At 39.6% G+C, this 27951-nt stretch overlaps 2 protein-coding genes across 26 annotated transcripts in view; one reads left to right on the top strand and one right to left on the bottom strand.

Annotated features, from left to right (window-relative positions):
- The window catches only part of HERC3 (HECT and RLD domain containing E3 ubiquitin protein ligase 3), a 119730-nt gene that overhangs the window by 85076 nt on the left and 6703 nt on the right, over positions 1–27951 (top strand). For 23 of the 25 annotated variants that reach the window (XM_037020111.2, XM_037020110.2, XM_037020101.2 and 20 more), the window contains 2 exons: positions 25936–26119; positions 26337–26439. In XM_037020111.2, coding sequence (XP_036876006.2) covers positions 25936–26119; positions 26337–26439 — 287 coding nt within the window. Of the gene's footprint in view, positions 1–11856; positions 11946–13347; positions 13447–25935; positions 26120–26336; positions 26440–27951 lie in introns of those variants that run through there. The other 2 variants (XM_037020116.2, XM_037020117.2) reach the window with 2 other exon arrangements.
- On the bottom strand, positions 13462–15368 carry NAP1L5 (nucleosome assembly protein 1 like 5). Its single transcript, XM_017673876.3, has one exon. The coding sequence runs from the start codon at positions 15269–15271 to the stop codon at positions 14726–14728; it is 546 nt and encodes a 181-aa protein (XP_017529365.1). The 5' UTR covers positions 15272–15368; the 3' UTR covers positions 13462–14725.

Raw genomic sequence — 27951 nt, 5'->3', positions numbered from 1 at the left:
CTTACATGTCTCTTCAGTCTGTACAGAGTTTACTTTTGTATGTGGTATAAGATTCCATATTACTTCTTTGATCTTGAGCAAATCACGTAATCTGTTTGATCTCAGTTTCTCATCTGTCAAATGAGGGTTTTGAGAACTGCCCTGCCTACCTGATGTGAGGGATATGAGAATAACGTGAGATATTTATAGGAAAACATTTTGGAATGAATGAATTCCCAGCATGTCCCACAGGGTTTTTAGTATCCATCAGAGTTCCTTACACAGAAATGCTCAGAAAATGTGTGTTGAATAAATGAACATTATAAAGATGCTTACTATTACTGTTGTTTTACTGCTGAAGAATTTGTAATATCGGTTTTAGATTAAGTTATTCCCTCTGCCTCATGAAAATTCAAGTACATTGTTTTCTCAGGGTGATTCACAATCTGTGTTATCTCTTTAGAAGAGATAAAAAGTTAAATTTTGTTCACTTTGGTATTAAATTATGAGTGAGGTTACCAGCCATCTGCATATTCAGTTTGCAAACAGTGAGTGTCTACTCTGTGCAAGACTTGTTGCTGGGTATAGGAAATAAATAACTCCTTGAGAAGCTTAAGCTTAGCTGGGAAGGGTCGGTATAAGTAAATGATTGCAGTAGATTATGGGGTGTGTGATAGTAGAGTTATAGGCTGAATGTCATGGAACAGGGGTGGGGGAGAGCTACACTTTTACCAGATACTGAAGAATGCAGGCAGGGAGAACACATTTTAGGCACCAAGGGATAATGTGAGTCAGGACTTTCAAATCTGATGCATGGCAGAGAATGATGAGGATGTGTGTGGTAGGGGATAGGTGCTATTACATCGGGTGGAAGTTGTCAAGGCTTTGGATCAGGACATAGTTGATCTGTGTTTTAGAAAGAGAATTCTTTTGACCACATGGAAATAGACCACTTGTGGTGGGATTCACTAGGAGGCTGTTGACAGAGCTCAGGTAGGGGGTGATGAGGGCCAGAATGAAGTAGGTGGACTTACCACACTGGCTGTGCATTGTTATACCACAGGAGCTACTGTCTGGTTATATACAGATGGTGTGAGAGAGGTGTATGTATTGGTAAAACACTGTGGTTTCTAATTTGGACACCTGACTAACAAGAAACAGAATCTGTAGAGTTGTGGAGGACAAAGGAGAATTCCATTTGGATATGTTTATTTTGACATGACTCTGTGAAATCCAAGAGATTATGTTTAGAGCTGGAAAGTTTCCGTGTTTATCTAAAGAGAGGAGTCTTACATGAATATTTTGTTTAGTTACTTAAGCCAGCCTTAGTCACCAGTGAATTTAAGATGGCCTGCAAAAAAGAAAGAAGTGGTGAAATAAGAAACACAGGATGGAATAATGCACATTATCAGAGAAGCTGTATAAATTAGAATACAAGGCAGACTCACGAGATGAGGTTTAGAGATCATTACACATCAGCTAGAGTTAAAGCTTCTTGCGGTAAAGACGAGGAGAGGGTGGGGAAAGATGAGAGACTGTGGTCTCTATTTGGGAAGGTTTGGGGGGAGGAAAGCCAGGTTTCACTTCAGCTAGAGAAAAGTTACAGATGTAGAGAAGTTGGATGCTGTTTGTAAGCCTGATGGGAAGTTAAAACTATTCACCTTGGGCTTTAGTTGGCTTTTTACTACAAATAGTTGCGAGGTTGCAAGCAGAGGTCCTATGAAATTCATTTTAAGTGACGTGATCTTGGCTTCTTCCCAGAAATCTTCCCTTTTGAAAATAGGAACAATGGCAAAACTGACAGACCTCATCTCCCATCCTTTTACATTTTAAAGACACCTAGGAGCCAAATGTGGTCTAATGTAACATTCAGTAACCATTGTTGTCACATAAACCTTCCAGGCTATCCAGGGAGCCCCAGCTTTAGGGAAAGTGTGAGCTGTAATACCAAAGTTTAGTGAAATGATAGAGAAGTCTTCAAGTACCCAACAAAAATGGCTTCACATGATTAAATTATCTTGGCTCTAGGAACGTGATACAGAGTCTAGTCTTTTGTCAAGTAGGTGTTTCAGTCAAAACCTCTTGGGGCTTAAAGTACTGTCCTTTTTTAATATGGGTACTTTTATTAATAGCAAATTATTAATGCAAACAGGTGTGTTTTTCTGTATAGTCTGATGTTTTTAGAGTTGGGAAATTTATGGCCAATTATAAAGGGGACTTTTTGGCCCAGATGATTTCCCTTTTAGTTTTGATGATCAGTTTATAACATATATGTGTGTGGGCACATATGTGTAGATACATATACAACCTTTTGTTTCTCAAAGGATGTCTGAGCTTTTGTATCAGGTTTCAGATGAGGTAGTGTGTGCATCATTGGTTAGAAGCTAACAGTGGGCTAAGCATGTGGCTTGAGGAAGAGAACATTCAGGATGAGTCTTAGAAACACTGTGTGTGTTTGATACACTGGGTTGGGGCAAGAGTGATCTAATGCAGACACAAGCATTTGTGATGCAGTCTGCTGGCCAGCAGTTGTTGGCACTTGTAACTCTTTCTTATCTTTATAAAATTATTTCTCTGAGTATTTTTTATCTGCCTTTCTATGTTTCCTATCTCTGGGTTTGAGTTTCTGTCTCTCTACTTCTTTATTTTTTTGCATGAATAAAGGTCTTTTTTTAAAAATTAAGGTATTATTGATATACTCTCTTACAAATATTTCACATGAAAAATAATGTGGTTACTACATTCACCCATATTATTAAGTCCCAACCCACACCCCATTACAGTCACTGTCCATCAGTGTAGTAAGATGCCACAGAGTCCCTATTTGCCTTCTCTGTGCTACACTGTCTTCCCTGTGACCCCCACACCATGTGTATAAACATAAAACCCTTCAATCCCTTTCTCCCTCCCTCCCACCTGCCCTCCCACACTCCTCCCTTTGGTAACTGGTAGTTCCTTCTTGGAGGATGTGAGTCTGCTGCTATTTTGTTCCTTCAGTTTTGCTTCGTTGTTATACTCTAGAAATGAGGGAAATCATTTGGCACTTGTCTTTCTCTGACTGACTTATTTCACTGAGCATAATATCCTCCAGCTCCATTCATGTTGTTGCAAATGGTAGGGTTTGTTTATTTATTATGGCTGAATAATATTCCATTGTGTATATGTACCACATCTTCTTTATCCATTTATTTACTGATGGACACTTAGGTTGCTTTCATATCTTGGCAATTGTAAATAGCACTGCAATAAACATAGGGGTGCATATGTCTTTTTGAATCTGAGAACTTGTATTCTTAGGGTAAATTCCTAGGAGTGGGATTTCCAGGTCAAATGGTATTTCTATTTTTAGTTTTTTAAGGAATCTCCATATTGCTTTCCACAATGGTTGAACTAGCTTACATTCCCACCAGCAGTATAGGAGGGTTCCCCTTTCTCTGTATCCTCACCAGTATTTGTTGTTCTTAGTCTTTTTGATGCCATCCTTACTGGTGTGAGGTGATACCTCATTGTGGTTTTAATTTGCATTTCCCTGATGATTAGTGATGTGGAGCATCTTTTCATGTGTCTGTTGGCCATCTGAATTTCTCTGGAGAATTGTCTCTTCATATCCTCCACCCATTTTTTAATCGGGTTATTTGCTTTTTGGGTGTTGAGGTGTGTGAGTTCTCGGTATATTTTGTATGTTAACCCCTTGTCAGATATGTCACTTACAAATATATTCACCCATGCTGACGATGCCTTTTTGTTCTGTTGATGGTGTCTTTTGCCATACAGAAAATTTTTAGTTTGACGTAGTCCCATGTGTTCATTTTTGCTTTTGTTTCCCTTTCTCAAGGAGATACATTCAGGAAGAAATTACTCATGTTTATATTCAGGAGATTTTTGCCTATGTTGTCTTCTAAGAGTTTTATGGTTTCATGAGTTACATTCAGGTCTTTGATCCATTTTGAGTTTACTTTTGTGTATGGGGTTAAACAATAATCCAATTTCATTCTCTTGCATGTAGCTGTCCAGTTTTGCCAACACCAGCTGTTGAAGAGGCTGTCATTCCCCCATTGTATGTCCATAGCTCCTTTATCATATATTAATTGACCATATATGGTTGGGTTTATATCTGGGCTCTCTAGTCTGTTCCATTGGTCTATGGGTCTGTTCTTGTGCCAGTACCAAATTGTCTTGATTACTGTGGTTTTGTAGTAGAGCTTGAAGTCAGGGAGTGTAATTCCCCCTGTTTTATTCTTCCTTCTTAGGATTGCTTTGGCTATTCGGGGTCTTTTGTGGTTCCATATGAATTTTAGCACTATTTGCTCTAATTCATTGAAGAATGCTGTTGGTATTTTGATAGGAATTGCATTGAATCTGTAGATTGCTTTAGGCAGGATGGCCATTTTGACAGTATTAATTCTTCCTATCCATGAGCATGGGATGTGTTTCCATTTATTGGTATCTTCTTTTATTTCTCTCATGAGTGTCTTGTAGTTTTCAGAGTACAGGTCTTTCACTTCCATGGCAAGGTTTATTCCTAGGTATTTTATTTTTTTTGATGCAATTGTGAATGGAATTATTTTTCTGATTTCTCTTTCTGCTAGTTCATTGTATGTGTATAGGAATGCAACAGATTTCTGTGTATTAATTTTGTATCCCACAACTTTGCTGAATTCAGATATTAGATCTAGTAGTTTTGGAGTGGATTCTTTAGGGATTTTTATGTACAATATCATGTCATCTGCAAACAGGGACAGTTTAACTTCTTCCTTACCAATCTGGATGCCCTTTATTTCTTTGTGTTGTCTAATTGCTATGGCGAGTATCTCCAGAACTATGTTAAATAAAAGTGGCGAGTCTTGTTCCCAATCTTAAAGGAGAGACTTTCAGCTTCTCGCTGTTAAGTATGATGATGGCTGTGGGTTTATCATATATGGCCTTTATTATGTTGAGGTACTTGCCCTCTATACCCATTTTGTTGGGAGCTTTTATCATGAATGGAGGTTGAATTTTGTCAAATGCTTTTTCAGCATCTATGGAAATGATTGTGTGGTTTCTTACCTTTTTTTTTTATGTGATGGCTGATGTTGATGGATTTTCTAATATTGTACCATCCTTGCATCCCTGGAATAAATCCTACTTGATCATGGTGGATGATTTTTTTAATATATTTTTGAATTCCATTTGCTAATGTTTTGTTGAGTAGTTTTGCATCTATGTTCATCAAGGATATTGGTTGGTAATTTTCTTTTTTGTGTTGTCTTTGCCTGTTTTGGTATTAAGGTGATGCTGACCTTGTAGAATAAGTTTGGAAGTATTCCCTCTTTTACTTTTTGGAAGACTTTAACGAGGTTGGGTATTAGGTCTTCACTAAATGTTTGATAAAGTTCAGTGGTGAAGCCATCTGGTCCAGGCATTTTGTTGTTAGATAGTTTTTTGATTACCAATTTAATTTCATTGCTGGTAATTGGTCTATTCAGATTTTCTGTTTCTTTCTGGGTTAGCCTTGGAAGGTTGTATTTTTCTTGAAAGTTGCCCATTTCTTCTAGGTTATCCAGTTTGTTACCATATAATTTTTCAAAGTATTCTCTAGTAATTCTTTGTATTTCTGTGGAGTCCATAGTGATTTTTTCCTTTCTCATTTTTGATTCTCGTTATGTGTGTAGACTCTCTTTTTTTCTTGATTAGTCTGGATAGAGGTTTATATATTTTGTTTATTTTCTTGAAGAACTAGCTTTTGCTTTCATTGATTCTTTCTATTGTTTATTCTTCTCAATTTTATTTATTTCTTCTCTAATCTTTATTGTGACCCTCTTTCTACTGACTTTGGGCCTAATTTGTTCTTCTTTTTCTAGTTTTGTTAATTGTGAGTTTAGACTGTTCATATGGGATTGTTCTTCTTTCCCGAGGTAGGCCTGTATTACAATATACTTTCCTCTTAGCACAGCCTTCACTGTGTCCTAGATGTTGCGGTGTTCAATTATTGTTGTCATTTGTCTCCATATATTGCTTGATCTCTGTTTTAATTTTGTCATTGATACACTGGTTGTTTAGGAGCATGTTGTGAAGCCTCCATGTGTTTGTCAGATTTTTCATTTTCTTTGCATAATATATTTCTAGTTTCATACCTTTGTGATCTAATGAACTGGTTGGTACAATTTCAGTCTTTTTGAATTTACTGAGGCTCTTTTTGTGGCCTAGTATATGATCTATTCTTGAAAATGTTTCATGTGCACTCAAGAATGTGTATTCTGCTGCTTTTGGGTGTGGAGTTCTGTAGATATCTGTTAGGTCCATCTATTCTAATATGTTATTCAGTGCCTCTGTCTCCTTACTTATTTTCTCTCTGGTTGATCTGTCCTTCGGAGGGAGAGGGGTGTTGAAATCTCCTAGAATGAATGCATTGCATTCTATTTCCCCTTTTAATTCTGTTACTATTTGTTTCACATATGTAGGTGCTCCTGTGTTGGGTGCATAGATATTTATATTTATAATGGTTATATCTTCATGTTGGATTGACCCCTTTATCATTATGTAATGTCCTTCTTTATCTCTTGTGACTTTGTTTTGAAGTCTATTTTGTCTGATACAAGTACTGCAGCTCCTGATTTTTTCTCCCTATTAGTTGCATGAAATATCTTTTTCCATCCCTTCACTTTTAGTCTGTGTGTGTCTTTGGGTTTAAAGTGAGCCTCTTGTAGGCAGCATATAGATGGGTCTTGCTTTTTTTTATCCATTCAGTGACTCTATGCCTTTTTATTGGTGCATTCAGACCATTTACATTTAGGGTGAGTATCAGTAGGTATTAACTTGCCATTGCAGGCTTTAGGTTTGTGGTTACTAAAAGTTCAAGGTTAACTTCCTTACTATATAAGCATCTAACTTAACTCACTTAGTGTGCTGTTATAAACACAATCTAAAGGTTCTTGTTTTCTCCTCCTTTTTCTTCCTCCTCCATTCTTTATACATTAGATATCATATTCTGTACTCTTTGTCTATCTCTTGACTGACTTTGGGGATAGTTGATTTAATTTTGCATTTGCTTCATAATTAGCTGTTCTACTTTCTTTACTATTGTTTCATTACCTCTGCTGACAGTTATTAAACCTTAGGAACACTTCCATCTGTAGCAGCTCCTCCAAAATACACTGTAGAGACTGTTTGTGGGAGGTAAATTCTCTCAGCTTTTGCTTATCTGGAAATTGTTTAATCCCTCCTTCAAATTTAAATGATAGTGTCCCCGGGTAGAGTATTCTTGGTTCAAGGCCCTTCTGCTTCATTGCATTAAATATATCATGCCACTCCCTTCTGGCCTGTAAGGTTTCTGCTGAGAAGTCTGATGATAGCCTGATGGGCTTTCCTTTCTATGTGATCTTATTTCTCTCTCTGGCTGCTTTTATTAGTCTGTCCTTATTCTTGATATTTGCCATTTTAATTATTATATGTCCTGGTGTTGTCTTCCTTGGGATCCTTGTGTTGGGAGATCTGTGCACCTCTATGGCCTGAGAGGCTATCTCCTTCCCCAGATTGGGGAAGTTTTCAGCAATTACCTCCTTAAAGACACTTTCTATCCTGTTTTTTCTCTCTTCCTCTTCTGGTACCCCTATAATACGAATATTGTTGTGTTTGTATTGGTCACACAGTTCTCTCAGTATTCCTTCATTCTTAGAGATCCTTTTTTCTCTCTGTCCCTCAGTTTCTTTGTATTCCTCTTCTCTAATTTCTATTTCATTTATTGTTGCCTCCACTGTATCTAATCTGCTTTTAAAACCTTCCATTGAATGTTTCATTTCTGATACTGCATTCCATAATGATTGGGTCTCCAACTGAAATTAATTCCTGAGTTCTTGAATATTTTTCTGTACTTCCATGAGCATGTTTATGATTTTTTTTTTGAAATCTCTTTTAGGAAGATTTCATGAGACTGGTTTCATTTGACTCTTTGTCTGGTGTATATATGATTTTGCTTTGAATCAGGTTCCTTTAGTGCTTCATATTTGTTTGTGGCACCCTCTGGTGTCCAGAAGCTCTACTCTCTGGAGCTGTTCAGCCCCTGGAGCAATGTTGGGGTTTGCAGGCAAGTGGTGTTTGTGCCTGGGGGGAGGAAAGAGCTGTTTCCTGATTGCTGAATCCTCTACCTGTTTCCACTGCCAGAACCGGTGGGCTGAGCCTATAGGTATAAGCCTTTATGTTTTGTATTTGTAGCTGCTGTAGGTGGGCCTTCCCTCTGTCTGGCCTAATGCCAGGTTAGGGTTTGCTGGTTTGCAAGCCAGGTGCGGGCTGGCCAGGAGGAAGGCACAGTAGTCTGCATATCATGGTGGGGGTCCTTGTAGCTGCATAGCCAGCCATGGGGCTGGAGTGCCTGAAAATCCTGAAAATTTCCAACCTGCTGGGCAGAGTGTACCCAGACAATTTTGCCTACCTGTCCTTTCTCCTGAGCAGTAAGCTCTGTGCAGTCCTTGTCCATTTAGCAGCCCTCTCACTGTTAGGAAGTCTCTCAGACTGCCAGCCTTTCTTTTTTCCCAGAGCAGATGGATATGGATCCCTGTTTTCCACAAGCAGCTGGACTCAGTCTCTCCAGGTATTCTGTCTGTCTTAGCTTTCCAACACCCCTCATCACCAGAGCACCATGCAATGTAGGTTTGTGCTCTCAGAGCAGATTTCCAGGGCTAGGTGTTCAGCAGTCCCAGGCCTCCACTCCCTCCCTGCTCTGTTTTTCTTTCTCCCACCAGTGAGCTGGGGTGGGGAAATGGCTTGTGTCCCGCTGGGTCACTACTTTGGTACATTACCCTGTTCCGTGAAGTCTATTCTTTTCTCCAGGTTTATGCAGTCTGGCATAGCCTTCTTTCCTGTTGCTCTTTCAGGATTAGTTGTATTAATTATATTTTAGTATTATATGTGGTTTTCAGAGGAGGCCTCTGTCTCACTTCTCATGCTGCTATCTTTAATCCTCCCTCTACTTCTTTCTATCACTCTTATTTTCTCTCCTTATTCAATAGACATTTGTTTGAGTGAACAGTTGAGTTGACTGAATAGTTGAAAGACAAACTGTTCAGGAATGCTGAAATATAACACTGTTTATTTAGGTGATAAGCTGTTCTCATGCAATCATGTAAATAAGGAAATATGAAGACTGGTGTGGTTGAATCTGGAGGAGTTGAGAGACATCAACTTGAAAAGATTTATCTGGGAGGACAGATCTGGTTATAGAACTAGATTAGGAAGCCTACTAATATTTGGGTAATAGAAAGTGAAAATGAAAACATAATAAAAAGTTACAATGCTCTGTGAAGTGGTGGCTAAACCTTAATTGGTTCATTCAGAATGGTAAGTGGGGTGGTAAAGCTGGATAGGGGCATTGCTGGCAGAAGCTTCACTTGGGTGACCCACACTGGCTTAGTGGGGGATTAGGTTTTGGAGCCTTTGATGGTTAAGGAAGTACTGGAAGGCTTCGTGCAGCAGGCAATAAGAAGCTGCTGTTGGTTTGTGAGCAGAGCTGAGGCCCTGCATGATAGAAGTGGGTCCATAACACGTTGTCTTTCTTCCATCTGTTATATCTGTTGCTGACTCTTATGCCCTCACAATGTGCCCACAGACATGGTTCAGCCCTGCAAGTGGTGCTTCAGAGTCAGTGAGGAGAGTGTGCTTTTGTTTAAAAGGCACATAGGTTCGTGTTCTCCTATTTTGCAGTTGTTTGCCCCTAATTGATGAGTAAGAAACTGGATCTCATTTGTTTAAATTTTGTATTTTTCCACACATAGGCTATTTCACATGTTGTGCACAGCATTGGTTCATTTTATTGCTGTTGACCTCTAAAATAGTTTGTTTAAAACAAAAAGCAAATTAGAAGTGGTCACACAATATTGCAGATATGCTAAATGCTACTGAATTGTTCATTTAAATGGTTAATTTTATGTTATGTAAATTTCACCTCAATAAAAAGTATGTACATGTGCACACTCATGCAAACATGTCTTTGTGTATGGATTGAGTGTAAACTCTCAGGCAGGGAGAGCTGCTGAGCCATGCTTGGGTGGTGAGCATCAGCATACTACAGGATGCTTTCTTTCTACCAGTTATTTTGTGTTGCTAATTTGGGCCTATTAGGGATTAAAAATGGTTTTTGAGTGATAGTGTTTGACCCACTTTGAAGGGAGGTTATCCTACTAGGTGTTAACATGCAAGGTTTATGACTGTCTGAGGAACTATCAGATAGGTAGTACAAGAAACAGGGGGTAGAGATCAACCCAGATAGGAAATGGTGGAAATTGCTTGACATTATGAGAGGCATCATAAATATCCCTGTATCCTGGGGAAAGTGGCCAGCAGTGATGTGAATGGTAGGTAAAACTCTATGGAAAAAGTCCGACCATAAGTGAAAGAAAAAGGTTGCTGGCCAGAGCACGCGGATGGGAGTGTGTATGCTCAGATCTTACTGGGGCCCAGGCCCACTTAGCGCTGCCCTCTCAGGGCATATCTCTGTCCCAAACAGGGTGGCAGTATTTCTTTTTGGTAAAGTAGTCTGCTTCTGTCCCTTACACATTTCTCTGTTGGAACTAAATGATTTTCATGTGATTTGTATGAAATTTTTATTAACACTACTAACCCTTTGCTATCCTTACTTACTGCATTTTATTCCCAGCTTGTTTGCTTTTAGAAACGGTGAACTTCAAACTTTATAATTTATTAATTTTTGTGTTGTCATTTTTGTTGATTATTTCTTTTGGTCTTATATCACTAATCTTGTCTTTCCCTGTCAATTTATATATTGATAAATACTTAATATTATTTCTTCAATTTAAAAAAATCTTTTTTGAGCCTGCAGTCTAAGGTAAAAATCTGAATTGTTTCCAGATTGCTGGTTTCTTTAGATATTCTTACAGGTGAACTTAGAGTAATTAAATTCCAAATCCAGTTTTGGTTTCGATTTGAATTATGGTAAACTAAAAGTTAATTTGGGAAGAACCGATACTTTTATGATATTCAGTCACCATCCAAAGGCCTATTTTACATTTCTTTCTGATATTCAATTTTTTCTTTTCACATAGGCTACACATACTTTTTATTAGTGGTTTTTATAAATATTTTGATTTCTTATCTCTACTCGGAGAGCCTTTTCCATGTATTTTGTTATTAATTAGTATACCTAGAAGTAATTACTGATTTTTGTATATTTATCTGGTAACTGGTCAGTTCCTCAAACTTGTTAAATGTAATAGTTCTCAGCTGATTTTCTTGGGTCTTCAGTATATAATTACATGCCTGCAGAAAAAATTTTCTCCAATAATTATGCCCTGTAGCTCCAGGGAAAACTTTTTCCTGGCCTGGGGTGAATAAACTAGTAGAACCGAAATGAGTCAAGGAGGCGGCTTGATTGGGAGAAACCCTTTTTATTGCTCACACGGAGGCCTGGCTCCCTCTGTTCTGGTAGGGGCACACTCTCTCCTTTCTCCTCGGTCTCCTCTAGCAGAGCCCACCTGGTGGTCCCCGTCTCTGCAGACACAGTGCACCCACTTTCTCACCCGCCCCTTCCCGGAGGACCTCCATGGCGCTTCCTGGTAACTGACAGGCACCAGACCAGTTGTACCAGAAGGGAGGCAGAAGAGAGCAGCCATCCTCTCTCCTCCCCTTCCCCCGGAGTCTGTGGACAGAAACACCAATTGATACATAAATGGACTAAGGCCAAGCGGAGGATTCTGGGAATACTATAATTTACCCGACATGCTCCATCTGTCATTTAGTTTTGCTTTTTTGCTGGACTGAGAAAAATACTAAATCACAGCTCTTATTCCTAGACATAAGAAATTAATACTGAATTTTATTATTATGTTTTTGCTTAGATGATCATTGACTTCTTCTATAGCATGTTGTTTTGATTTTGTCTTTGGTTAGCCTGGCCCTAAAGAAGATTAATAACCACCTTAAGATTTACTCAGCTATTGCCATTAGCAACAGGTCAGAGCTGCCTTCTTTTCCCTAAGGTAAGGAAGTGTAATTTTTGCTTCTGTGTAATTTTAACCTTTAAAGGAAATGTAAGAAAATGTATCTGACTCTTTAAATTTTGGAGGACTCTAATTTTTAAGTTATTTTTACTTCATTCAGAATACCCAGATGTGAAGTTGAAATAGCCTTTTTTGTATATTCATAATGTCATATGGCAATATAATGAGCTATAAGAAATATATATATTTGGTCATTCAGATGACCAAAAATACATTTCTCAGATACATTTGGCCTTCATCCACAGTCCCTGAAAACATTTTAGAGCCAAAAGGCTGTCTTTTTATGTAAATGGAGAGTCCTTTTGGACCTCACCCAAGGGTTGGGGCTGGTCTCTCAGCAGACCAGCCTTGTGAATAAAGGGTGGGAACTCTTAGCCCACAGTGCCTGGGAGGGGAGAGAGAAGGGCCTGGAGGTTGAATCAGCCAGTGGCCAGTGATTTAATTAATCATGACTATGCAGTGAAACCCTCACAAAAACTCATGAGAAGAGCATTTTGCTCTCCATCTTTTTTGCATGCTGCTTTCTTGTTGGAGAGAGTGACCATGCTTAGGGAACCAAAACGCCTCCACATGCCACTGAGCCAGGCCCAGGATAGAAACTCCTTTACTGGGACCTTGCCCAGTGTATGTGTTCACTTGGCTATTAGTTCATTCCCTTTACAGTATCCTTCTTTAAACTGGTAAATCTAAGTGTTCTCCTGAGTTCTGCGAGCAACTCTAGCAAATTAATTGAACCTAAGGGGGAGGTCGTTGGAACTCCAATCTGTAGCCAGTTGGTCAGCAGCGCAGTAACCTCCTGGGACCTGTGACTGGCCTCTGGAGTGGAGGATGGAGCAGAGCCCCTAACCCAGAGAATTTGGTGTGGTCTCTGGGCAGACAGTATCAGAATTGCATTGAATTCTCAAGACACCCAGCTGGTGTTTGAGAATTGCGTGGTGCCTGGATGGAAACTGTACCACCACCATCACCCCCAACACACACACACATTGGAATTGGGTTAAAAAAAAAACAGAAGGAATTGGTATGAAATGCACATATTAAAGTTTTTTATCCCTTCTGGAAGGAAATCAAAACCTCAGTTTTTAAGATGAAACCAAAACAAGATAGTTAATTGAATTTCCTGTTCTGCATTAAAGGCCACATTATTTTCTGACAATAAAGAATCATAAACTTAGTATAATGGTATTCATTTTCTCCCCTTTTGCAATGGGGGAGAGGAGGAGGATTGAATTTCTTATAGTATCTTTTTCTCTTATGTAGTAATAATAATAGCTGATATTTCTAAAGCATTTAATATATGTCAGACACTATTCTGTGGGTTTTATGTGTATTAACTCATTTTCCACAATAACCTGTGAGGCACTGTTATTACCTTTTACAGATGAGGAAAAATTGAACACAGTTGACTGAATTGCCCAAGGTTCATTGCTTATTGGAGGCTGTGATTTGATTCCACACAGAGTATACCGAGTCCTTTTGTTTTTGAAAATACTGTTTTATTAACACTACAGTGGTAAACAACTTTATGCTATGTTTCTTTATAGATCAGTGGGTCACATACAATTCAAAACCCACAAAGAAGCTAAGCGTCTTTACATTAAATGTGTCCTTCCTAAAAATCCCTAACTGTATGCCAGTCTATCCTGAAGCAGTAAAATTTGATTATGCAACATTTTATATTTAATGTCACATTTATGTAGCAAAATAATGAAGGCACAACTAAGCAAACATAAATCCCTTCTACTTCTGATCTGGGGATGTGGGAGACACACTTGGACTGGTTCTTCAAATATATATTTTTTCCAAACATTAGCTTCAGTGAAGAGTTCTGATAATTGTCACAGCTACATTCTAAAAGCTACATGACAGGACTTCACAAAGATCAAACTACGTAACACTGGATACACATGCTTTACAGAATTTGCTGTATTCTATATCTCTTCAAGTAAATTAATATTTCTAAAATGCTAGATAAAGGGACTTAATACTTAAACATTTGGGGTTTAAAAAAATTTTTTTACACCTTTGTAAATAGACACTACCAAGAAAACACATAAACATGAGACTGTAAATAATGAACACATATGTTACAATATTATACAGGTTATACACTTTCCTTCTTGGAACTGTATTGTTTCTGTACATATAAATATTCAGAAGGTTCTTTAGAATTTGAAGTGGCACTTTTCCAGGCCTCATTAACAGTACTCTTATGATCTCCATCACAGGATTCCTCCATTCCCTCACTCTTCTCTGAAGTGTAAAACCGACGTCTGGGTTACGAAAGCAAAGTTTCAAAGATGAGATTTTCCTTGGGTTCTTTTTCTGCACTGGAGAATTTCAGAACTAAAGAAGCTGAAGTGTTAAGCGTTGAGAACGTGTTCAGTCTCGGCTTAGCTGTTCCGTGCGTAGTGTGATGATAGTGTTATGAATGGGTTTCAGGGACATTTCTTACTTCGCATCTACTTGACACCCTTAATAAGCCTCAGTTCCAGTCCTCACAGAAGAGATCATGAAAAAGTCATTTTAAACTTAACTCAGTTTTTTCAACACCTTATGTACAAAATGGAAACCAAATTTGAAACGGGCTAGCCAGTATCTGACTGCTTCAATTTAACATCTTTTTAGAAATGTCAGAATTGATTTGTCTTGTATTTTGGTCCAAAACCTGAGCCCTTTTAAGTCCACTGATATTCAGGGGAAAGAAGTGTTTTTTTCGTCGTCATTCTTTTTAATCGCTGCCCTCCCCACCTTCCAGCTTATTTCTTGGCGTCATCAGGCACCGCAGAGTGGGGACCCTCAGCAGCCACCTGCCGCACGGCCTCTGCGGCGGTCTCGTCCCCCTCATCCTCCTCGTCCTCCTCCCCCTCCTCGTCCCCCTCGTCCCCCTCGTCCTCCTCATCGTCCTCCTCCCCCTCCTCCCCCTCTAAGGTCCATGCACATCCCTCCATCTCACCAGTAAGTGCTTGGATTTTGGCAAGTAAGGGCTTATAGATGTCATTATACTTTTTCTCCAGAGCCTGGAATTCCTTATCAAATTTGGCTTCTATCTTATCACACCGCTTCTGCAGCTTTTTGAGGGCCAGCACTCGGCACTTCACTGAGTTGGGAAGGCTCTCGATAAAGTCATTTTTAGGCCTTGATGCATTCTCTGTCGGCGTCTGGGGCTCCTCGGCCGTGCGGCCGGCCGCGCTGTCGGAGCCGCCCCGCTGCACACCGCCTTCCGCTATTACCTCCTCCGTCTCGGCCGCAGCCGCTGCCGCCTGGCTCGGCTCTGCAGGCCCCTGGTTCTCCGAGTCGGCCATATTCTGGGAGAAGCTGCGGAGGTCGGGTGGCTCCCGCAGAGACCCACACCCGAGCTGCACCGGCGCGGTCCTGGGGATGCGGCAAGTGGCCGTGACGTTGGCCGCGGCCCCGCCCTCTCGGCTTGGGACCGGGACTGGCTGTCCCCCGTCAGCTGACGGTCGGGCCCTCGTACTGCGCAGAGCCTCGGTTGCTACCCTGTCGTCTCCCTGGCATTGCAACCAACGTCAGAACCCATTTCTTAGATACCCTGCCCGCTTCCGTCCGCAGACGTGCGCCTGTAAAGCGGAGCTGGGAATGGCTATGTGTGCCAGAGGCACACACTTGTTCGGAAACTGCTTGGATGGCTGCGGCCTTTTTCAGTTTGCTCCTATGCGCCCCCACCCCGACTCCTGACCCCCTTTTATATGATTGCTCACTGTGTCTGGTAGCTCCCCATTTGTCTACCTCGTGCCACAGCTGGCTTTGCTCTGCCTTGGTGGAGTGTCTCTTTTGGAGTTGCCTTTGATCACCTACTAGGTTCCTCCGAATTCCTTTCCAGAAACAACTGAAGGCACGGGAGAGCTGACTCCATTGCACCCACCTGGGTACCTGGTGCATGTGTGTGGACAGGGCAGCTTGCACGTCCGTCTGCCCACCCAGCAGTCCGCTTTGGCCGCTTCTCAGCCCAGCGGCATATATACTGATGGCAAGGTCTTTTCTCAGTGAGGTAGATCCTAGAAGCAGTTTGGGAGCCGTGTGGATAGGGAATCTCAGGACCCCGGGTATCCTGGAATGTGTTCTAAATGGTTTCTGAGAATCCGTGGCCTTTGGAGAGAAATAAAGCTGGAGGAGAGCCAAATAAAAGCAATGCCCTCTAACACCTGATGTGTCCAGGGCAAGGGACCCCCGTTTCTGTCCCAGTTGAAGTGTGTGTTTATTTAGTATGCTGTTCATGGGGGTGGGGGGAGACATATGTACACATTGTCCCCCACATACTTGACACAGTTCAGCCTCTGGGCTGTGATTCTTGATGGTGATTTGTATCTGAGAACATTAAAAAAAAAAAAGTCTTAAATACCAAACTTTTTTTCTCTTGACAGCAGAGTGAGTAGACATTAGTTTCTTGTTTATTAAACCAAACTGAAAGCACTTGAATAAGGCTGAGGGTGCATATTTTAGGTATGGAAGGCAAATGATCCAGGGATTCCTCAGGAATGACTTCAGATTCAGCATTACTACTTTAAGTAATTTTCTTTCACTATATTGGGCCTTGCTAAAGCTTTACCATGAAGCATATGAATGTGTTAGGAATTGGTGCCATCTTTTGGTTCTTGTGAATATTAAATTAGTTAATAATATGTAAGGCACTTAGTGCTGACACATAGCAAGCAGTCCATGCTTTTTTAAAATAAAATAATGGTATTCACTAATACTGCAAAGACAAACTGCAGTAATATTCTTTCTTAGAAAAGGACATCTTTGTGCTCTTCCCCAAAGTAACTAATATACTCCTATTAGCTAACAACCTAGTTTTTAAAAATGTATTTGTGATTCCTATTGTCTATTTTACTTTCTAAATTCTCCAGATAATTTAACTTTTCCCCATCACTGTTACCATTTGTAATGACTGAGTTTTACTGTTAAGGCTGAAATTTCAACCTTAGTCCTGACTGAATCTGACTACATTTAGTTGTTGAAACTATACATATCCTATATACCATACAGTCCATCCATGTACCATCTCTTGATGGCTACAGCTACCTTAAGGTTACAAATGCTTATTCTCTCTTTAAAGATAAGGAACTTAGAAACAGAAAAATTAAATGAAATAAATAGTATATTACCATATGTATTGCTTGATTGGCACAATTAAAGGCAGAAAACAGGCCTTCTAACTCCTGTAGTATAGAAGTTGTGACAGACTTAAAAAAAAAAGCCCAAATTTTAATAAAATCCATTTGTCTAACTTAATTTGTTTGAGACAAACAGATGTCATCATCTTTCAGAATTTTTATATTCTTGTCTTAAAACAGTGTTCAATTTCTAATAAATAACATGTTCCTTATTTCCGTCTGAGAGTTAACTAGAAGCACTTTAATGCTCATATTTCTAGCAATATTCTGTTTGATGTATATTTATTTATTCGTTTGTTTATTTCTAAGATAATAATCGCTGTCTGTCCAGCTCTTCTCTTTCCTTTGAGCCGTCATCAGAACCTCCTCTAATGTCCAGACTGGTCAACAGTCTTTGCAAGGCAATCCAGGCTTCTATTCAGTGCCTCAAAACTTTCTCAGCCTCTACCCATTATCTAATTCCAAAATCATTTTTATATTTTTAGATATTTGCTATTGTAGTACACTGCTTCCTGGTATCAAATCTGTATTAGTCAGGGTTCTCCAGAGAAACAGAACCAAGAGGAGATGTGTGTGTGTGTGTGTGTGTGTGTGTGCGTGTGCGTATGAATCAGAGGAGGAGAGAGTGATTTTATGGAATCTTCTTGAGTGTGGGGGTGACAAGTCAGAAACCTTCAGGGCAGGACAGTAGACTGAAAATTCTGGCAGGAGTGATGATATAGTCTGGAGGCCTTCCTTTTTGGAGGATCTCAGTCTTTTAAGACCTTCATCTGCTTGGATGAGGTCCACCTGCATTATGAAGACTAATCTGCTTTACTCAAAGTTTACTGATTTAAATGTTAGTCACATCTAAAAATACCTTCACAGCAACATATTGACTGGTGTTTGACCCAACAGTTGTGTGCCACAGCCAAGGCAAGTTGATTCATAAAATAAACCATTGAAGCCATAATAAAACATCATGCTGAAGGTGCTTCTCTTCAGCAGCTCTACCAGAAAGATGTTATGATTCTTGTCTGATGGGTTTCGGGAGAGCAGTGCACCGTGTGCCCTGTAAGAAGATGTAAGGCATCTATGGTTGAGGTGTACAGTAATCTTACTACATTAGTGGCTTTTATTTTTTTATTTTTTATTTTGCTCTCATTAATGTACAATTACATGAACAACATTGTGGTTACTAGACTCCCCCTATTATCAAGTCCCCACAACATACCCCTTTACAGTCACTGTCCATCAGTGTAGTAGATGGTATAGAATCACTTCTTGTCTTCTCTGTGTTATACTGCCTTCCCTGTTACTCCCTGCCCCACATTATACATGCTAATCATAATGCCCCTTTTTCCCCCTTATCCCTCCCTTCCCACCGATCCTCCCCAGTCCCTTCCCTTTGGTAACTGTTAGTCCATTCTTGGGTTCTGTGAGTCTGCTGCTGTTTTGATCCTTCACTTTTTGCTTTGTTCTTATACTCCACAAATGAGTGAAATCATTTGATATTTGTCCTTCTCAGCCTGGCTTATTTCACTGAGCATAATACCCTCTAGCTTCATCCATGTTGTTGCAAATGATAGGATTTGTTTTCTTCTTATGGATGAATAATATTCCACAGTGTATATGTACCACATCTTCTTTATCCATTCATCTACTGACGGACATTTAGGTTGCTTCCATTTCTTGGCTATTGTAAATAGTGCTGTGATAAACATAGGGGTGCATATGTCTTTTTCAAACTGGGCTGCTGCATTTTTAGGGTAAATTCCTAGGAGTGGAATTCCTGGGTCAAATGGTATTTCTATTTTTAGTTTTTTGAGAAACCTTCATCCTGCTTTCCACAATGGTTGAACTAGTTTACATTCCCACCAGCAGTGTAGGGGGGTTCCCCTTTCTCCATATCCTCAATAACATTTGTTGTTGTTTGTCTTTTGGATGGTGGCCATCCTAACTGGTGTGAGGTAGTATCTCATTGTGGTTTCAATTTGCATTTCTCTGATGATTACGGATGTGGAGCATCTTTTCATGTGCCTATTCGCCATCTGAGTTTCTTCTTTGGAGAAATATCTGTTCAGCTCCTCTGCCCATTTTTTAATTGGCTTATTTGCTTTTTTTTTGTTGAGGTGTGTGAGCTCTTTATGTAATTTGGATGTCAGCGCCTTATCAGATATGTCACTTATAAATATATTCTCCCATACTGTAGGATGTCTTTTTGTTCTAGTGATGGTGTCCTTTGCTGTACAGAAGCTTTTTAGTTTGATATAGTCCCACTTGTTCATTTTTGCTTTTGTTTCCCTTGCCCAGGGAGATATGTTCATGAAGAAGTTGCTCATGTTTATATTCAAGAGATTTTTGCCTGTATTTTTTTTCTAAGAGTTTTATGGTTTTATGACTTACATTCAAGTCTTTGATCCATTTTGAGTTTACTTTTGTGTATGGGGTTAGACAGTAATCCAGTATCCTTCTCTTACATGTAGCTGCCCAGTTTTGCCAACACCAGTTGTTGAAGAGGCTGTCATTCCCCCATGGCATATCCGTGGCTCTTTTTTATATATTAATTGGCCATATACGCTTGGTCTTATATCTGGGCTCTCTAGTTTGTTCCATTGGTCTATGGGTCTGTTCTTGTGCCAGTACCAAATTGTCTTGATTACTGTGGCTTTGTAGTAGAGCTTGAAGTCAGGGAGCATAATTCACCCTGCTTTATTCTTCCTTCTCAGGATTGCTTTGGCTATCCAGGGTCTTTTGTGGTTCCATATGAATTTTAAAACTATTTGCTCTAGTTCATTGAAGAATGCTGTTGGTATTTTGGTAGGGATTGCACTAAATCTGTATATTGCTTTAGGCAGGATGGCGATTTTGACGATATTAATTCTTCTACCCATGAGCACGGGATGTGTTTCCATTTATTGGTATCTTCTTTAATTTCTCTCATGAGTATCTTGTAGTTTTCAGAGTATAGGTCTTTCACTTCCTTAGTTAGGTTTATTCCTAAGTATTTATTCTTTTTGATGCAATTGTGAATGGAATTGTTTTCCTGATTTCTCTTTCTGCTAGTTCATTGTAAGTGTATAGGAATGCAACAGATCTCTGTGTATTAATTTTGTATCCTGCAACTTTGCCGAATTCAGATATTAGGTCTAGTAGTTTTGGAGTGGATTCTTTAGGGTTTTTTATATACAATATCATGTCATCTGCAAACAGGGACAGTTTAACTTCTTCCTTACCAATCTGGATGCCTTTTTTTTCTTTGTGTTGTCTGATTGCCATTGTGAGGATCTCCAGAACTATGTTGAATAGAAGTAGGGAAAGTGGGCATCTTTGTCTTGTTCCCAATCTTAAAGGAAAAGCTTTCAGCTTCTTGCTGTTAAGTATAATGTTGGCTGTAAGTTTGTCATATATGGCCTTTATTATGTTGAGGTGCTTGCCCTCTATACCCATTTTGTTGAGAGTTTTTATCATGAATGGGTGTTGAATTTTGTCGAATGCTTTTTCAGCATCTGTGGAGATGATCATGTGGTTTTTGTCCTTTTTGTTGAAGAGGTGGATGATGTTGATAGATTTTCAAATGTTGTACCATCCTTGCATCCCTGAGATGTATCCCACTTGATCATGATGGATGATCTTTTTGATGTATTTTTTAAATTCGGTTTGCTAATACTTTGTTGGGTATTTTTGCATCTGTGTACATCAGGGATATTCATCTGTAATTTTCTTTTTTTGTGGTGTTTTTGCCTGGCCTTGTAGAATGAGTTTGGGAGTATTCCTTCCTCTTCTACTTTTTGGAAAACTTTAGGGAGATTTGGTATCAGGTCTTCTTTAAATGTTTTATAAAATTCAGCACTGAAACCATCTGGACCTGGAGTTTTGTTCTTAGGTGATTTTTTGATTACCAATTCAATTTCCTTGCTGGTAATTGGTATATTCAGATTTTCTGTTTCTTCCTGGGTCAGCCTTGGAAGGTTGTATTTATCTAAAAAGTTGTCCATTTCTTCTAGGTTATCCAGTTTGTTACCATATAAATTTTCATAGTATTCTCTCATTTTTACATATAATGAGTATTTTCTCATTATATACAAATAATTGTACATACATTCTCATTATATACAAATAACTTGTATATACAAATATTGTATATAATGAGTATTCTCTCATTATATACAAATAATTCTTTGTATTTCTGTGGTTTCTGTAGTGATTTTTCCTTTTTCATTTCTGATTCTGTTTATGTGTGTAGACTCTCTTTTTTTCTTGATAAGTCTAGCTAGGGATTTATCTATTTTGTTTATTTTCTCAAAGAACCAGCTCCTGCTTTCATTGATTCTTTCTATTGTTTTATTCTTCTCGATTTTATTTCTGCTCCAATCTTTGTTATATCCTTCCTTCTACTGACTTTTGGCCTCATTTGTTCTTCCTTTCCTAGTTTTGTTAATTGTGAGTTTAGACTGTTCATTTGGGATTGTTCTTTCCTGAGGTAGGCCCGTATTGCAGTATACTTCCCTCTTAGCACGGCCTTTGCTGCATCCCACAGATTTTGCATTAATTATTGTTTAATTTGTTTAATTTTCATTGTCATTTGTCTCCATATATTGTTTGATCTCTTGTTTTTATTTGGTCATTGATCCATTGTTTGTTTATAAGCATGTTATTAAGCCTCCATGTTTTTGTGGGATTTTTCATTTTCTTTGTGTAATTTATTTCTAGTTTCATACTTCTGTGATCTGAGAAGCTGGTTGGTACAATTTCAATCTTTGTGAATTTACTGAGGCTCTTTTTGTGGCCTAGTATAACATCTATTCTTGAAAATGTTCCATGTGTACTTGAGAAGAATGTCCTGCTGCTTTTGGGTGTGGATGGAGTGTTCTGTAGATGTCTGTTATGTCCATCTGTTTTAATACATTGTTCAGTGCCTCTGTCTCTTTACTTATTTTCTGTCTGGTTGATCTGTCCTTTGGAGTGAGTGGTGTGTTGAAGTCTCCTTAAATAAATGCATTGCATTCTAGTTCCACCTTTAATTCTGTTAGTATTTGTTTCACATAGTAGGTGATCCTGTGTTGAGTGCATAGATATTTATAATAGTTATATCCTCTTGTTGGACTGAGCCTTTTATCATTATGTAATGTCCTTCTTTGTCTCTTGTTACTTTCTTTGTTTTGAAGTCTATTTTGTCTGATACAAGTACTGCAACTCCTGCTTTTCTCTCCCTATTAGTTTCATGAAATATCTTTTTCCATCCCTTCACTTTTAGTCTGTGTATGTCTTTGGGTTTTAGTGAGTCTCTTGTAGGCAGCATATAGACTGGTCTTGTATTTTTATACATTCAGTGACTCTATGTCTTTTTATTGGTGCATTCATACCATTTACATCCAGGGTGATTATCGATAGGTATGTACTTATTGCCATTGAAAGCTTTAGATTCGTGGTTACCATAGGTTCGAGGGTAATTCCCTTACTATCTAACAGTCTAATTTAACTCACTTTGTATGCTATTATAAACATAACCTAAAGGTTCTTTATTTTTTCCTTTTTCTTCCTCCTCCAGTCTTTATGTTAAGTATCATATTCTGTACTCTTTGTCTATCCCTTGGGTGACATCTATTTAGCCTTACAAATGCTTCCATCTATATAAGTCCCTCCAAAATGCACTGTAGAGGTGGTTTGTGGGAGGTAAATTCTCTTAGCTTTTGCTTATCTGAAAATTGTTTAATCCCTCCTTCAAATTTAAATGATAACCTTGCCTGGTAGAGTATTCTTGGTTCAAGGCCCTTCTGCTTCATTGCATTAAATATATCATGCCACTCCCTTCTGGCCTATAAGGTTTCTGTTGAGAAATATGATGATATCCTGATGGGTTTTCCTTTGTATGTGATCTTTTTTCTCTCTCTAGCTGCTTTTAAAAGTCTGTCTTTATCCTTAATTTTTGCCATTTTAGTTATCATATGTCTTGATGTTTTCCTTGGGTCTCTTGTATTGGGAGATCTGTGCACTTGCGTGGCTTGAGAGACTATTTTCTTCCCCAGATTGAGGATGTTTTCAGCAGTTACCTCCTCAATGACACTTTCTATTCCTTTTTCACTCTCTTTTTCTTCTGGTACCCCTATAATATGAATAATGTTCCATTTGGATTGGTCACACAGTTCTCTCAATATATTTCATTCTGAGATTCTTTTTTCTCTCTGTGCTCAGCTTCTTTGTATTCCTCTTCTCTAATTTCTATTCAATTTACCATCTCTTCTGCTACATATAATCTTTTAAATCCCTCCATTGTATGTTTCATTTCAGATATCTTAATGATTGAATCTCCGTCTTAAATTCATCCGAGTTCTTGAATATTTTTCTCTTCCTCCATGAGCATGTTTATGATTTTTATTTTAAACTCTCTTTCAGGAAGATTGGTGAGTTCAGTTTCATTTGGTCCTTTTTCCGGTGTTTGTGAGTTTTGATCTGAACCATGATCTTCTGACGTTTCATAATTCTATGTGGTGCCCTTTAGTGCCCAGAAGCTCTAGTCTCTGGAGCTGCTCAGCCCCTAGTGTGAGGTTGGTGGTTGTAGGGAAGCAGTGCTGGTGCCTGGCTGGAGGAAAGATCTGTTTCCTGATTCCTGTCTGCAGTGCCTGTCTCCAGTGTCAGAGCCAGTGGTCCAAGCACACAGGTATAAGCTTCTGTGCTTGGTGTCTCTAGCTGTTGTAGGCAGGGCCTCCCTCTGGCTGGCCTGATGCCAGTGCAGTGACTGCCAGTTTGTGAGCAGGTGCCAGTAGGCCAGGAGGAAGGCGCATTAGGCTGCGTGTCACAGTCGGGGGAACTTGGAGCTGAGTATGCAGCCATGGGGAATGAGCACCTGAAGCTCCTCAAAGTTCCCAACCCTGCTGGGCAGAGTGCGCCCAGACAACCTTGTCCACCTATTCCTTCTCCCGTGCAGCAAGCTCCATGTAAACTCTGCCCCTTCAGCAGCCCTCTTGCCACTAGGAAGCCTCTCAGACTTCCTGTCTTTCCTTTATCCCAGAGTGGCTGGATATGGATCCCTGTCCTCCACAGATGACCAGAATCTTAGTCTGTCAAGCACTCCGCCTGTCCCAGCTCCCCAACCCCATCAACCTTCAGAGCACCACACAATGTAGGTTTGTGCTCCAAAGCTGACCTCCAGGGCTGGATGTTCAGCAGTCTTAGGCTTCCACCCCCTCCCTGCTCCGTTTCTCTTCCTCCTGCCGGTGAGCGGAGGTAGGGGAAGGGCTTGGGTCCCGCCAGATCAAGGCTTTCGTATGTTACCCTGTTTTGTGAGGTCTGCTCTGTTCATGAGGTCTGTATGCAGTCCGGTTCAGCCTTCTTTCCTGTTGCTGTTTTAGGGCTATTTGTATTAACCATATTTTCACACTATATGTGGTTTTGGGAGGAATTCTCTGTCTCACCTCTCATGCTGCCATCTTGAATCTCTAGTGGCTTTTATTTTTAAAAAATTTACCCCATTGTCAAGATGAGAAAGCACAGGCTGAGTAGTTAGCATACAGGACGTGGCAGAGCCTGCATTTGAACCCGTCTGCCCAACTTGTCCACTGCATTGCATTGCCTGTTGGTTTGCTGTTGGGATAGATAGTGACTGCCTAAGAAGTGTCTGCTTGGGAGGAAACAGAAAATGTTCAAATGGGGTTTGATAAAGTAGTGTGTTATGTTGAAGGAGTGGAAAGTATCTGTCTTTATAATGTCACATTTTTGAAAATTGAAAAAAAGTACAAAATAGTGCAAAGACTAAATGAGAAGAAACATCTTTGTATCTATGATTCAGAATAAACAGTTTTTGCTTCAGATTTTTTAATGAAGGAAGAAAATTAATGGTACCATTGAAACTCTTCCTGTAAACCTCCTTAATCCTGTTCCTCTCTTCTACCCTTTCTTAAACAGACAAAACACTGAAGAATTTTAGGCATATTCTGTCATGTTTTTATACTTCCATAATGTGCATTAAGACAAGAGCTTTGTGGTTTCTGGCATGACTATACCGCCTTTTTTCTGTATGTTCTCATATGATTGGATGTTTTTGTCTCTCCTAATTCTCTGTAAGAAAACACTGCCGTGCACATCCCTGTACTCTCTTCTTGTGCACTCAAGTGAGACTCTCTCTGGGTCACCCACCTAGTAGTAGAGTAGCCGGATCAAAGGGTACTTACATTTTCAACTTTTCTAGATACTGGCAATTTTTCATCCCAGTTGTTTCTCAGTTCACATTCCCACTAGTAAAGACTGAATATGCATACAGACAATGGCAGACCATATGTAAAAATAGAACTCTGACCTGCAACTGGCAGAAACCTGCCTCAGTAATCTGCTTGTTACCTGTTAGACCTGCAGGAAGCTATTGTCTTAATTTGCATATGACTGATTATTAGTGGGATTGAGCCACTGTATAAGACAGTTCTTTCCAGAGCAGGTTAAGGGATTTACAGAAAGAAGTAAAGAAATTACCTTTTAAAACAGGTGAAGATAAATATCAGATGATTTAACTTTCTGATAGGGTGGGGAACAGAGCCTAGAACCACTATTTTAGACTTTTAAGCACAAACATTTTTTCCTAAATTTTAAGGAGGGCCATGAGTAAGATGAAAACTGACCTACCCGGCTTCCTCCCCTTCCTACCTGCCTCCCCTGCCTCCAGATCCACCTGAGACACCGTGGTGGAGTCCTTGGACTAGGCCCCAACCTGCACAATGCCTTAGAATGCCCATGGCTTGAGAATTTGGTGAAATTCCATTTTCTTTTTAATGGCTCTGAAACTCAGTGTAGAAGGGGAACTTGAGAAACTCTGTAAGACTGGGCTAAATGTGTCCTCTATTTCTTTGGTCTTTTGGCAGGCAGGAATTTGTGGATGCCTATGTGAACTATATCTTCCAAACCTCAGTTCATGAATGGTACACAGCCTTCTCCGATGGCTTCCTAAAAGTGTGTGGTGGCAAAGTGCTCGAGCTCTTCCAGCCTTCAGAGCTGAGGGCCATGATGGTGGGCAACAGTGACTACGACTGGGGGAAGCTAGAGGAGGTAAGCCTTGGAGGCGCTGTCTTTGGCCTCTTGAGGAAGCACGGTGACCTGGCCGGGCGTGCCTGGAGCCCAGTCTCTTCCTTGCATGCTATGGTCCACGGCATCGCAGGCCTCCTGCATCCCAGTGCCATGTCTTACTTACTCTCAGATGCAAATGGTATGCAAATGGCCGCCACAATGTTCTTCTATAAGGTACATTTTTTTCTTTTTTGAGCAGACTGCGATCTACAAGGGTGATTACTCAGCCACACATCCCACTGTGAAACTGTTTTGGGAAACATTTCATGAATTTCCATTGGAAAAGAAGAAGAAGTTTCTCTGTGAGTATCAGTAGTGTCGGTGTGGCATTTGTCCAGTTTTGTCTCTCACATGGTGTAGGATGATATACTCCACAGGTAATGTTTAACTCTTTTAAATGGTAAAGAATAAGGAAGGAAATAGGTTTACACTTTTTGTCTTAATGTTATCGCAGGCACAACATAGGTTGTTGCCTAACAGGACAGGCTGCATGAAAGAAAGAAAAGAAACATTTCACTGTTTTTCAATTGTTCCAAAAATACTAGTTATTTTATATATAAGGGATTCCTTTTAAGTGTTATGTTGATGAAATCTGTTTGGATTAACCTCCCTTATCACTCTAGCCTTTTGAATATATTACAGGGTATCACCTGCAAATGTAACTGGGGAGACGTGATTTTACTGAGTATAATTCACATGACACACAATTCACCCATTTGAAGTGTATGAGTCAGTGGTTTTTAGTATATTGAGACTTGTGAAACTATCAATTTTAGTACATGTTCATAACCTCAAGAAGAAAAACCCCACATCCATTAGCAGTTGCTCCCCCATTTCTTCCCAGCCCTCTTATCCTTCTTACCAATCTGCCTTCTGTCTCTATGTATTTGCCTCTTTTGGACATTTCATATGAATGGAATCATACAAAATATGGTTCTTTGTGAATGGCTGGATGACATTTGAGAAAGGTAATTGATTTGGAAAGGAGAAGGAAGTCTATGTGAACAAATACAGCCTTTAAAAATATAAATTTTTGTGTCAGTATATAAATTAGGGTCAGAAATTAGCCAGTGTGCAGTATAAAATTTTTATTCATATAAAATAGTATTTGAAAGGCCCTCTGTTCTCTTACACTTAAGAATGAGCATATATTAATTTACTCCCAGATTCTACTTCTCACAGGGAGTAAAGGACGAGAGGAAGTAGAGCGCTTACACAAGAATTCTGAAAAAGAGCCCCTTCTTTCCTCTGCCCAGTTGTATTGGCCATTGAGAAGCAGTGACAGGAGTCAAATGACAGGTTAAGATTTGTCAAGGGAGCTTGGAGAACTGTGACAATCGAGAGGCTGCTTTTTGTCCAGAGGATTTCCTTAGAAGAAGACATTTTTCTCAGAAACCATTAGACTTAACAGTAAGTTGTTATTAACTAGCTCTACAGATTTTGGCAAGAGTGTTTATATATATCAACCCAAGGTAATGGCAGGTTATTTGGAAGTGTTCCTTAACTAATGATTTCGTTGTAGTAATTTCCAGCAATTCAACTATGGGAAAGTTATCCAACACTAGAAAACAGGGAAACACAGCTGGGCTGGTCTTTTATTTTTTTCCAACTCACAGTGTGTCACAACAGTGAAAGTTCTAATATAATGTCAGTATCAGTTCTCTGGCTTAAGAAAAATGGAGAGAGGGAAAGGAAAGCAAACAGACTCCACATGGAAATTCCCTAGCCAAGGGGGCACACGCACTAGACATAGGTGAGAGGAGACCTTGAGGTCACATGGACTGCATTCTTGTTCCTGGTCCCCAAGGCCAGCT

This window comes from Manis javanica, chromosome 5 (genome assembly GCF_040802235.1).
Source record: "Manis javanica isolate MJ-LG chromosome 5, MJ_LKY, whole genome shotgun sequence".
NCBI lineage: Eukaryota > Metazoa > Chordata > Mammalia > Pholidota > Manidae > Manis > Manis javanica.
This window is presented reverse-complemented; position numbering and strand designations above follow the sequence as displayed.

Coding starts and splice junctions, on each gene's coding strand:
- NAP1L5 (XM_017673876.3), bottom strand. CDS start 15,271: ATGGCCGACTCGGAGAACCAGGGGCCTGCAGAGCCGAGCCAGGCGGCA.